The 13,849-nt window shown below is 24.9% G+C and overlaps 1 protein-coding gene across 3 annotated transcripts; it reads right to left on the minus strand.

The window, feature by feature from the left end:
• Positions 1-6,332: 6,332 nt before the first annotated feature.
• On the minus strand, positions 6,333-9,899 carry LOC126894834 (ubiquitin carboxyl-terminal hydrolase isozyme L3). Of its 3 annotated transcripts, none has more exons than XM_050666130.1 (8): positions 9,624-9,899; positions 8,457-8,516; positions 8,206-8,334; positions 7,989-8,134; positions 7,724-7,865; positions 7,576-7,651; positions 6,626-6,684; positions 6,333-6,558 (listed from the first exon to the last, which is right to left on the minus strand). In XM_050666130.1, exons 1-8 carry the CDS (start codon positions 9,657-9,659, stop codon positions 6,463-6,465), a joined length of 744 nt encoding a protein of 247 aa, XP_050522087.1. In that variant the 5' UTR covers positions 9,660-9,899; the 3' UTR covers positions 6,333-6,462. The 3 variants fall into 3 exon arrangements, with proteins under 3 accessions (XP_050522087.1, XP_050522088.1, XP_050522089.1); XM_050666131.1 differs by having other exon boundaries at positions 8,505-8,516; positions 9,624-9,898; XM_050666132.1 differs by lacking the exon at positions 8,457-8,516 and having other exon boundaries at positions 9,624-9,898.
• Between the last annotated feature and the right edge of the window lie 3,950 nt (positions 9,900-13,849).

The raw sequence follows: 13,849 nt of genomic DNA on the forward strand, positions 1-13,849 counted from the left end.
AATTGTAAAAAAAGTACATTATCAAAAAATATATTATAATAATATAATTTAATTATTGTTAAAATATTTTTTTTAAAGTTATTATTATTTAAAAAAAAATAAATTAAAAATTGTTAATAACAATTAAATTAAACTGTTAGGTTTGTAATTAATCATTAATTAACTGTCCATAAAATAATAAATCTAATATAATTATCGTACTTGGCATAAAAAATTAAACTTCTAGAATCTTTTTTTAAACGAATATGCGTTTTCCAAAAAATAAAATGAAAATAAATAATTAAAAATCAACAAAATCAGTTATAACGTATTTTAAGACTTTTACATGTTTTTTACTGTATGTAGTGTTTTTGTGGGCTATTTATTGAGAAAACAACATTGAAGTTATTATTTTTGAATTTCTTGTAAAATTTCCTTTACTTGAGTTTTACTTTTATTATTCTAAGTTAAGAGAAAAAAAAGTTATGAGACATAGATCAGTTATTTCTATTAAATTTGACTCTTCGACTCAACTTAATAGGCCCGGGGGCACGGGTTAACCTTAACGGATCGGTCCCAAATTTTGCACAGCTCATTTTTTTGACCATTAAAAAAAAATTAAGGGGTAGCGTAAAAAAAAAAGACATTCGATTTTTGAGGGCCACTCTAATATACATTCCAGAACACTTTCAAAATTTAAGTTTAAAAAGTTCTACATGCATTTTTTTCGATTTGAACCCCTCTCGTATATAGAGAAATGATCCGATTAAAAAAAACAGTAAATCGAATGAAATATGTACATAAATACTACTGCTCATGAATAAATTGTATTGATCCATACATTTTTCAAAAAGTTATAGCATAATAAAGTTGAAAATGTAAAATACAAAATCGAAAATTTTCACACAAAATTAGCATTTGGTAGTCATTTTCACCATGAAGATAAAATAAAGTCCAAAATTTTTTTTTTTCATAATAATGTACATTACATTAGCTTTAATTTAATATATATATAAAAGTGTCAGACTTTCGGAACATTTTCAAAAGTCAAATTGAAAAAGTTAATTTTTTGTAAAAAAGTTGTCATTTTAAATCCCCCCATGTGGGCAGGTTAAGTGTCAAATGTACAAAAAATATATACCGAATAATAGATAAAGACATCAAGCGTCTATAAAAAAAAATTACTTTGATATATTCATTTTTAAAAAGTTACAGCAGTTTTTAGTAAAAAAAGTTGAAAACATTTGGAAAATTAGCGATTTTTAAATTTGTAATTTTTTTGGAGGTTTCCCCCATTTACGGGGAACAAGGGAAATTTTTTCAATTTTTGCGGGTAATGTCTTCGATTAGATACGATTTTTGATCTATGACGTAAATAAATAAACACATCATGGTAAAATTAATATGTTCTCAGCTTCGCATCAAAGATAATAATATGTATTATTAAGAATAAAATTTATAAAAGAATTAATTTATTAAATTTTTTTTATATGATCACTAAAATCCACCAAAAAATAGCTTAACATGCTTTTTAGTTTAGTAACAATTAAGGGGACCTAGTTTAAGTCATCAAATTTTTGCCCCCCCCCCCCCTGTAAAAAATAGTTTGGGCACCACTGTGTATTAAACAAAAATTAAAAGGTAAAAAGGGGTAAGGGTAAAGGATGTAGAGTGTCAGTTAAAATAAAAAGGGGGTAAAGATGAAGTTGTATCTCGGGGTCGAAAAATTAATTATCATATTATTGAGTAATTCTTTAGTAATGTTTATAAATTTAGTTTTAGTAGGATAATTCATATGCGATATAGGTATTTATCACAATAAAATTTTTAATGTTTAAGTTAATTTTAATGAAAAAAATATATTAATATTAAACTCGAGTGTGTAAAATTGTGTTTTGTTCAAGACGTGCAAAATTAGGGACTACTACAAGTATAGTATTTATATTGTTTTCATATAAATAATTTAATACCAAAGATACTTTTAAAATTAAAAAAAAAATTTACTGGTCGCTCGACGTCTTTTTATTATTTTGATCAGAATCACTCCAAAAAACAAAAAAGTGCCTCTGTTATTCAATTTTTGGTCAAATATTATAAGTATATCAAAATAGTTTGATTTTTATAGTAGAATTCAATTTTTTTAGTTTTAAACATTTTAAGGAAAAAATTGATAACGTGGATATCATAATTAACATCATTATTTGATATATTTATAGTAGGTCTCAAGTAAGTTTATCATTTCTTAATATTTTTTTTTTTACGGTTTAGCTGATATTTATGTATCTTATTAGTAGGAAAAAAATTATTCACTAATCTTAAAATCTTATACTTTTTTTAAAAATAAAGTATAAGCTAAAGTATATGATATTTTTGCAAATATTAATAAATACTTAAATTAAATACTTTTCATGTATATTTTTTATTTTTACGTTTTCAACAATTGCAATTTTGATATATTATTATAAATTTAAAATTATATATTGTATTAACTTAAAATTGCCATTTTATAAAACAAAACAGGTAGTATAATAATGGTAATTTATGGGCTTATTTTTCTTACTAAAGACAGAATTATTTGAAATCTCAAATACATAATTTTTTTCAAATTGAAAAACCTAGAAAACAAAAAAATTCTAATTATATTTTATATTTTTAATAATTATTAATACTATTGTTTCTTAAGAACCACGAAATACAAAAATATGAAGACTTTATGACACAATTTTATTCGTTTTGATTAGATTGGCTATTATTAAGTGTTTTTAGCTACTCTACAGTATTAAACCATAAGATAATTAGCTCATGATTTGATATGAACAAAAATTTAATAATAAAATATTTATGATTGTTGTAAAACTAACAATTTAAGTATTCTTGAAAATATTTATAAATGACTGTTCATCAAATTGACATTAAATTCTTTTCAATTATTTTTTTTTGTCAAACAATTCATTTATACTAAATATAATAAATAACATAAGAATATAATTTTATGTTATGATAAAATTATATATCAGTATTAATTTAATTAAAAATTATGAAAAATCAGCAAACCTATGTGAAGTCACATATTTACATAAATTTAATAGTAAAATTTTGAACGTTTTTAGTTTTATTTAAATAATTTTTAATATTATAATATTAATTAAAAAATAATAATAATAATTTGTGAAAAGTATTTGATGATCAACCGTCAATTATAAATATTTTCAAGAGTATCATATATTTTAGCTTACATTTTATTTTTAAATAAAAGTATAAGTTTTTAAGATTAGTGAATCATTTTTTTTTCTATTTATATTATTCATAAATATAAGCCAGACCTCAAACGATAAATATATCTAAAAAAATTGATTATTAGTTTCACCTCAATTTAACAATGTATTTTTACAATTATAATCAAATTTTATAATACACTCATTTGAGTAAATCTTTTTAACAATTTTTTTTTATTGGTTTTTTAGTTAAAGTAAATCATTAAAATTAATTCAGTTTTGGATATTTCAATTTTAGAATATTTTTAAATACCAATAGTTAATTAGAAATGATTACTATGATTTCTATTTAAGTGATCTATTACGATAAAAATGCAAAAAAAATCGAGCTTCTCTGATAAATTTACCTTAATTAGATATTATAAAATTTGCTGACTCCATATTAATCTTAACAATACAATTTTTTACTATTTAATGATGTCAATTTCAAACTTGCAAGTTGAGCTTAATCAATAAATTGAATTTTTTTTATAATTAACTTTCACAAAAATAGTAGGTTAAAAATGATTACTTTTAACATATTAAAAATAAAAATCAATAATAATTTGAAAACAATTAATTTTAAAAACTATATAATATATAATTAAAAAATTATATTTTTGAATCTAAGAATAAGAATCTGGATATAATTAAGGAAATAGAAGTTGATGTTGCTTTTGTAATTATTTATTTATTATAAATTATACAGGCTATAGCCCAAAAAATATAATATGTATTAGACAGTTAACTGGACAACTTAAAATTATCTAATAATTATCCAATTAATAAAAATGAAACAATAATAAACTTAAGTTTGACAAAGAGAAAAAGAAAAATTTGAACATAATAAAAAATTTAAATATTAAATAGGAAGGCTAAATAACTACATTAAAAATGAAAAGAATGTAAAAAATCAGGGTCATTATTTGCAATGCGCATTAAACGTGGGAGAGCGGAATGAAAAATATAATTAGAAGATGAATGAGGAATGAGGGAAGGGGCAGTATAGCGAGTTGAACGAGCAGGTACCCGAAAGTTCAATTTAGAAAGTAGGACAGGAGAATCAATCAAGCCAGCTGAGAGTTTAGAAAGGAAACAGATATTAGAGTCATGTCTTCTATCAGATAACGATGGAAGTTGTAAGAAATTTTGAATAGAAGTTAAGTCATGAGATGGATGGGGGATATTAAGGATATGAGTCGCAAAGCGTAAAAATTTACGTTGCACTCTTTCAAGCATCATAGAGTCGGTAGCTGTATAAGGATCCCATAACACCGAACCATACTCAAGGATAGGGCGAACCAGCTAACAAAAAAGGGTTTTTAATGGTCTTGAGAGGTGAAATTCTTGAGAAATTCTCTGAATGAAACCTAAAGTTTCAGAGCCTTACAACATACTTCTTCAATATGAAGTCGAAAATTTAAAGTAGGAGTGAGACGAAACCCAAGGTCAACTATACAAGGTACAGAAGAAATAAGATGGTTATGAATATAGTAAGTTGAAGATATAGGATTAGAAATACGTAAAAAAGTCATTTTATGATATTTAGAGGTATTAAAAGTCAAGCCAATTGATTCAGCCCAACTAACTAAGCGATCTAGATCAGTTTGAAGTAAAATAATATCGGAACTATTAGTAACACGCATAAATAATTTGAAGTCATCAGCAAAATGAAGTATTTTAGCATGCTGTAATACAGAATTAGCGCCATTTACAAAAATGGAAAAAAGAAGGGAAGATAGGATTGAACCTTGTGGAACACCGGAGGAGGGGGTTATGACTTCAGAAACACAACCTTGAACATTTACCCACTGGTTTCTATCAGTTAAATATGAAATTAACCAAGAGAGGAGTGATTCACCAAAACCAGCGTGGAATAGAAGTTCAGACAGGATATTAAGATTAAGTTTATTGAAGGCTTTTGAAAAATCAATATAAGTGACATCTAATTGAGCATGGACAAGGTAAGGTAATAATAGGTAATGAAAGATTGAAATACAAGATTGCATGTTAAAGCAGATCGACCATGACGGAAACCATGTTGTTCATCAAAGAAAAAGTTATTAGTACTAGATTTAATTGAATGAAAGACAAGGGACTCAAAAAGATTTGATAAATGAGAAAGGTTAGCAATAGGACGATAATTCACAACTTGAGTTGGATCACCGGATTAAAAGACTGAGGAAAAATGTTTACAAAACATGTTTGACGTAGACAGTGTACTATCAGAAACTGCGCCATTATAACTAACGCAATTAGGAAGAACAAAAGATTTATTTTTACGTACAAATTTCCAGAAGAATTTAGGATTTGTAAAAAGGGAAATTTCAGCTTTAGCAGAATATGAACGAAAATTTTTCTTAGAAAGATATTTATAGCGTGCACGGTATTTGTGAAAAATGACGATAGTTAACAAGAGAAGGGGTTTTTTTAAATTTATAATGAGCATACCTTTTTTCAAAAACAAGGTTTCTCAATTCAAAGTTAAACCATGGAGGAATGAGATTTATGTTGAGGAACGAATTGTAATATTGAAGAGTGAAGTGCATCCATGAAGCTATTTACTGCTTGATCCACATTTAAAGAGGAAAAAGTTGACTTCCAATTACAGGAGTTTAAAAATTGTGCAATACTCAGATAATTAGCCAAATTAAAGTTAAAGAAAGTTTTGGGTAGAGGAATTAGAGAACTGGTTAGTAACTAGAATGGAAAGATTGAGAGCAGGGTGATAAGGGTCAATAGGAACACATAGCTCAGGAGCCAAGCTAACTGATATGTCAGGAACGTTACTAAACACTAGATCTAAAAGTGAGCCATGTGAATTTAAAATACAGTTATGCTGATAGAAACCATGAAAAGCAAGTGTTTCAGAAATACAGGAGAAACGAGAAGGTAAAAGAGAAGAATATATAACTCCACTAGTGTCATTAAACCAATTAAATTCTGGCAAATTGAAATCACCACAAAAAATAAAAGAAAACTTTGAATAAAGATGGATAATATAATCAACGCAAGAGACATAGGCATCATCAAAAATTATTAGCTCTAAGTATATGCTTTATTGTTATGATAGTTCAATAATGTATCGAGTTGTAATAATTAAAATAAAAAATGTTTAAGAAAACTATATTTATATAATAATATAAGATTTATAAGTATAAAATAAAAATTAGACATTTGTTTGACAATAATTTTTAGTTTTAATTTATAAACACACTTTTTTAATTTTTTAATCTTCACTGCAATTAGATAATGCTAATAATGTGAAATGAATGTTCCCAGATTCTGGAGCAACAAATTTTTCTTGAACAACATTTACAGTATCCTACAAGAAAATTATACATGAGTTGTAATTAAATGATTACAAAAATTATGTAAATAGTTCATAATACTTCAAGTAATGTTTTTGGAGTACTAGGTCCATGATTGATAGGCTCAAATTTTCTTCCATCTATAAATAAGTAAAATTTTAACAGAAAGAAAATAATGTAATGCTATCCAAAGAATATGTTTTAATAAACAAATTATTTATAAATTACACATTTATTTTTGAAAAAATAAAATTTTTCTTATTAAAATATCAAATAATTTTATTTAATTTTCTAAATACAAAGTACAGTGTCATTATTAAATAAATATTTATAAAAAGTAAAAAACCTTAAAATATTGTCTAATAAGAAATTTGTTTATAATAGTAACACTTTTAATAAAATCTTCTCCATTAAAAATTAGTCATAAATAGAAAGTATACACTAATATGCTTTATGTAACCAAAATTTTATTATGTGTTTCTTTTCAAGTTTTACCATAAGGGTAAAATTTGATTTTACATAATATGTATAATGAAAAATATTTAAACTTTATCATGATTGTTGGGCTGTATATTTATCTTATAAAATCTATAAAATAATATAAAAAGTACAATAAAATGATTAAACTTTTAATTAACTTTTTTATCATTTCTTACCTTAACAAGTAGCCAAAAATCACACAACACATAAGTGAGATTAGTGCCAAATTATATATATTTTAATAATTTATCAAGAGTCATTTAAAATGTTTTAATTCCATACAAACTAATGTAAATACGACTTTGAAATTCAACAATATACATTATTTTATTGATGCCAAAGAAAAAATTTAATTTAACACATTCATTATCTAAGTAAACTTCTTTTGTCCAAAAATTAATTTTCGTTTTTTAAACTTTAAAATTATTTAAAATAGCACTGTTATGGATAATAGTTTCAAAATATCTTAATACATTATAAATAATTCAGTTAAAAATATTCCTAAAAATAAAAAAATTGTTCACTAAATTTTATGTTTGACATTTCATTACCTAATTCATAAAGATAACCATCCTTACATACAAACGATACAAAGTGATAAGGAACTGCATCAGCTGGATCTGGTGCCTAGTTACATTAAGAAATTAATATTACAAATGTTAAAGAAAAAAATATTATATTTGAAAACATATTACTTACTGCAGTCTGACCATCAAAAGCACTTTCTTTATGAGCATTGCTGAAATCTTCTGCCTTTAATAATAATTCACCACGACTAGAAGGTGACATATCTTTTCCATTATCCAAAAACTGTTTCAATATTCCATCTTTAAGCTGAATTCTAACAAGTTAAATAAATATTTCTATTAAATAACCATATAAATGTCTAGTTCAATTATGTAATTCTAAGATAGTCCTAATGAAAATTTTAATTCTAACTATATCTTTTATGTCCATAACTTACTTGTCTCTATTATTGGCTACACTATGGATTAAAGCAATTGTACCACAAGCATTATGAATATATTGTTTTAGATAGTAAATATTTTCAGATACATTTTGACCTTTTTTTTCTATAAATGATTCTTCTTCAAGCCTTCGATTTTCATACTTTAATAAAGTATATTTATATATATATATTGAAACGTAAGATTAAAATTGATCAAATATTAAGTACATACAGCATCATTAAATGGGAATAACATAATAACGGATATGACAGGTTTAGGTACCATTGCTAATTCTTCTGCACCAAAACCATAAATGTCAAACATTCCCCAATCTTCAGGAACTCCCAATTGATACAAAAACTACATACAAAATGTATAAACTATTTTAAAAAGAAATTTATTTAATAAAAGAAATTTGCATAAGTTATCTAGCTTTAACTAAAAAGTAATCAGTAAAAAACTATTAAATTAAATGACTATACATAGAACTTTATCATTTCATATTGTTTAAAATTGAATGAATACCATACCTTGTTCATAACCTGAAAAAAAAATTAAATTAAAATGAATGTTAAGAAACTACAATTAAACTTAAACAATGTTTTTTAAATATCAATTAATGTCACATTTAAACTATTTTTAATGGACAAAATCACAATTCCTGTCAAATACAACAATTTACATAGTAACAGGGTCCAAATGCATGTTATATCCCTATTTTTTATTTTCATATTTATGTTAATATAATTATTACATCAAACCAAACATGATTTTTCAAAAAAAATTTACCATCGCTCATAGTATAAATGATCAAATAAAGTATAATTACAAAGATGAAATAAAATATTTCTATACTTCTATTAAAATAATTCTACTATATTATATAACTGATTATGAAAGAAGAAATTTGTTTATTAAAATAGTAACCTATAAAAAAACCAATCCCTTCTTAGATATGTCACTATTCTTAAAATAACATATCCAGGACTGTTCTAAGGGAGGGATAACAGGGCTTAGGTCTCACACTTCTATATGTTTAATTAGGGTGTCGCGCTAGTGAAATAAATAAGATAAATTATATTTAAATTATTTTGTCTTGGGCCTCACAAATCTTAAGAACAGCCCTAAAAACACCAGAAAATATAAAATGTTATTTTTCAAAAATTATATTTGTGAATACATTAAAAAATACCATTTGTTTTATCATTTTTAGGTATTACAACAGATTGAATATTTTTTTGAATATATCAAACGAGATATACCTAATTTTGTACATTTTCAATTTCTAATATTTACAATTCTTCACTTTATAATGAGGTATAATATAATGGGATATTTCTTTTAAATTATTATTAAATTTATTCTACATATTGCAGCTCAAGATATTATAGCACTATTTTTTGTTTAAATCCAGAAGAATATAAAGCCTTATGATACCAAAAGTGTAAAATAAATAAATGAAGTCATTATCCTTTTAATGATTTGAAAATTTATTTCGATATCAAGTATTAAATTCTATTGTAATGAACTATTTTTATAACAAATAACTTCACAAAAATATTATGGCACATTTTTCATTAACATTTAATAATATTATTGCTAAAATAAAACAGTATGAGATATTGATAAATTCTATAATTTCTACTTACTTCAGGGTTTGATTCTAAAGGTACCCAAGTAACCATGTTTAAAATTATATGAGAATTAAACTCAATGAAATAATTAAAATAAGATTTCTTCCTAGCTATTTGGTATCCAGTACTTTATATCATGTATACTTAAAGACTTTCATAAAAATATTAGTTGTTATAATAATCTGATTAAGTTAGAATCGATATCTTCTAATTATAAAAAAAATATTAGATTACAATAATTCAATATGAAATGAAATGGACGGTTACGTTTCCAAACGAATGTGAAGTGACTTATTTCTAAACCACTAACTTCTTATCATTTACGAAATTCGGTATCATAATGGTTACCGTGAAAATAATTAGTACTAATATCTTTACTGATAGATGGCGCTATATTTTATTAACCATTTTAAAAAACCAGAAATTCTGCATGACAGCCTTCAGGAATATCCTGAGGATCTATTTTTTAATTATCCGTTTACGAGCGTACAAATACAAAATAAAAACAAATACATTAGATGTTATTGTATATAGGTTTACAGGTGAACGTTGTTCTTAAAGTTCTGCCTCAATTAAATTTAAAATCTCAAATAGGTGTAAATCAGTTCATAGAGCCATATGGCAAAACTTAGAGAAATTATGTTTGCCTTGAAATTTCTACTTTTTCTATTAAATTTTTTTTAGTTAATTTATTATTATTATTATAACTTTAAACTCTTTGTTATATTTCTGTTTTTATGTTTCTTAATCACATATTTTCTTGTTTATACATTTTATAGTTTATTTTTTTGCTTATTATATTTAAAATTATACTAATATTATTATTATTTCTATTCTTTAATGATAAATATTTTATATATTCCTCTCTCATTTGACATCCTTTTTTTTTAATCGGACCATTTTCCTTTATACAGGGGGGGGCGCAAACCTTTAAAAATGCGTATAGAAAGTAGAACTTTTTCAACTTAACTTTTGAATATGTTTAGGAAATACTGACACTTTTATATATACCTTTAATTAAAGTCTATGTAATATAATTTATTTTGAAAAAAAAAATTGACCTATGGATTTGTCTTCATGGTGAAAATGACTACCATATTCAAAAATATTCAATTTTTGTGTTGAAATTCTTGATATCATATTTTATTTTAATTTAAAATACCTGTCAAGGGGAGTACACTGATTTTCATAAATATTATATAAATCAAATTGATATAGCATAGATAGTTAAATTTATTTACATTTTTTTGCCTTTTTTAGTTGAAAATAGTTTTGAAATTTAAACTAGCTTAAATTGAAAAAATTTCTTATTCATATTAAAATTATTTTACTATATTTTAGGTTTTAGCTTTGATGCAAAGCTGAGAAGGTATTTTTTTGTGACTATCATTTATTTTCTCTGCTCTAACTTGACCTTCATTTTTCAATGATACGTCAAATGATTACAATTAGTTGAAGATATTACCCTCAAAACTTGAAACAAAATTCTAATCTATCAATTAAACAGTTAGTTATCTCATATTCTCCGTACAGACAATTAAAACTATTCATTTGTAATGTTTTCAAAGTATTTATTGACGAATCAAGTTCCATATGATAGGTTTCAATTACAAAATTAAATAATTTTACTATGAAATTTAATAATTTTTTTACTCTATTTGTGTGTGCTACTATTAGACTATGATATTCCAAATATTTTGATAACATGTTGCTATATAATCAATACTAAAAAAAAGAATTGTTAGTATCTCCTGAATTTGACAATGGATTTTTTGATTTTTTTAACAACTTTTTTTGATTAGTTATTTTAGTTGAAGTAAATCATTGAAATTAGTCCAGTTCATATTTCCATTATAGAATCTTTTTAAATACCAAAAGTTATTAGGAAATGATTAGTATTATTTCTAATTAAGTTATCTATTACGATAAAAATGCAAAAAATAATAAGCATTCCTGATAAATATACTGTAAATAGTAATTATAAAATTTCCTGACTGCATATTAATCATAAAAATACCATTTTTTTTAATTCTCATAAATTTGTCTATTTAATCATGTCAATTTTAAACTTGCAATTGAGCTAATAGTTATAGTAACATATTCAATTTTTTTTTTACTTTTTTCACAAAATTTTATCAAAAATTTTTCATCAACTTTAAAGGACCAAAAAAATAGGTTAAAAATTAAAATGTTGTTTGATTATTTTTAACATATTAAAAATCAAAATCAGTAATAATTTGAAAATAAATTTTTTTTTTAATTATTATTTTATATGTAATTAGTAGTAATACAAAAAATTAGAAGTGATAGAAAAAATCTATTTGCAGATTTGAAAACAACGCGAAAAGTTGATTTAGAAAAGTATATTTTTGCTCTGATGAAAGTTCCTTGTAGTCCAGTTCATTTATTTACAGTAACAAACAGTTTTTATTGAAAAATATTTCATCAAACCCTTTAAATTTTTATACACGTAAAAGTAAAGCAATATACTACTACTTTATTATTTTTATAATTTTTCCGTATAAATTACAATATTAAATTATTGAATATCAATTTCATACTATATTTAATAACTAAAATTGGTATTTATTCATATATTATATTTTAAAATCAAAGAACGACTAATCAGGATATAATTAATAGAATAAGAGTTGATGTTGCTTTAGTAATCATCCACCAATTTCTTAGAATTAAACATCTACTGATTTGCATCGAAGTGTTTCTTATGATAGTGATTTTAATCACTGTCAGATATCATCTATACTCGTCCCATCTATGTCTCGTCCACACTGTGCTACCGTTTTTTTTAGATTATTTAAACAATTATTTAAATGCGTAAACTGTACAGAAACTGCTTCTTAATTTCCTTAAAAATAATAGAATAATTCGCTAAAAACGCTAGAAGTATAACTCTCACGAAAAATGACTATAGACACATTAACAAGTAGAATTAGCTTTCCTACTCAGTGTTTATAAAATGGTATCTACAAGATAAAATATTCCCAATGGAAGAAAAATTAAGTTGTATAATATTTAATTAATGAGAGAAAAAGGTAAATTTTGTATTTTTTCTTCCATAGAAAATATTTTTATTTTTAATATTCCCTTAATCATTGTGAAGGAGTATTTCTTGATGTCGCACAGGCGTTCGACCGCGTGTGGACTGAAGGACTTCTTTATAAACTTCGATTTCTTCCAGCTCCCTTATACCTCACGTTAAAGTCATTCTTATCACAACGCACGTTTGCCGTACGTTGCGATGACGAAACATCCAACATTCATTCTATTAACGCAGGTATACCTCAAGGAAGCATCCTAGCCCCAACCCTCTATAATATATTTACCTCAGACATTCCACACTCAAATAATACACATCTCGCTACATTTGCAGACGACACTGCCATACTATCCTCCAATCCTGACTCTAATTCTGCAACAAAATCACTCCAAGATCATCTCAACAAACTCCAAACTTGGTTCAAATTATGGAGAATAAAAATTAATGAAGGAAAATCCTCCCACGTATCATTTACTCTCCGTTCCACCAATGGCCCTCCTTTATCGATAAATAACAACATAATTCCTCAACATGATTACACTAAATATTTAGGCATCCATTTAGACAAAAAACTAAATTGGGCCTACCACATAAAAAACAAACGAAAATCATTAAACCTACGTCTCCATTCTCTGAGACATCTTCTCCGTTCTAATATGCCACTTAATATAAAACTACTAATATACAAACAAATCATACGCCCAGCCATGACCTACGGTATTCAAATTTGGGGATCCGCGAAAAAATCAAATATCTCTATCCTTCAATCCTTTCAATCAATTAACCTAAGAATTATAACAGGAGCACCGTGGTATGTTAGTAACCAAACTCTCCACAAAGACCTAAAAATTCTAACACTTCCTGAACTTGCTTCTTGCTATTTTAAAAAATTCCACAGTGACACACAAAACCATCCTAACCCTCTAATATCTAATCTCCATAATCCCTCTAACCCTATTAACCCATTACGTCGACTCAAAAGAAACTGGGCTAGAGACCTTCTCTAACTCATTTTAGCACAAATTTAGTTTCACAATTTTAATTATTATTCTTTTATTTTGAAGTGGTGTCAATGGGCTCCTTCTTCATGCACGATATTCATGCGTTGTAACACATTGTTCAGTCATTTTTACTTATTGTATTATGTATACAGATTGTAATATTTTCTTAATAAAAAAAAAAA

Source organism: Daktulosphaira vitifoliae, unplaced genomic scaffold, assembly GCF_025091365.1.
Source record: "Daktulosphaira vitifoliae isolate Bord-2020 unplaced genomic scaffold, ASM2509136v1 Scaffold_1, whole genome shotgun sequence".
Taxonomy (NCBI): Eukaryota; Metazoa; Arthropoda; class Insecta; order Hemiptera; family Phylloxeridae; genus Daktulosphaira; species Daktulosphaira vitifoliae.

Bases quoted from the DNA above. Each gene is read 5' to 3' on its own strand.
- LOC126894834 (XM_050666130.1), bottom strand. From the start codon at position 9,659: ATGGTTACTTGGGTACCTTTAGAATCAAACCCTGAA. The intron at 8,335-8,456 runs GTATAGTCATTT...TTTTGTATGTAG, and splicing joins ATGAAATGATAAAGTTCTAT to TTTTTGTATCAATTGGGAGT. The intron at 6,685-7,575 runs GTAATGAAATGT...ACTTATTTATAG, and splicing joins TGGTTATCTTTATGAATTAG to ATGGAAGAAAATTTGAGCCT.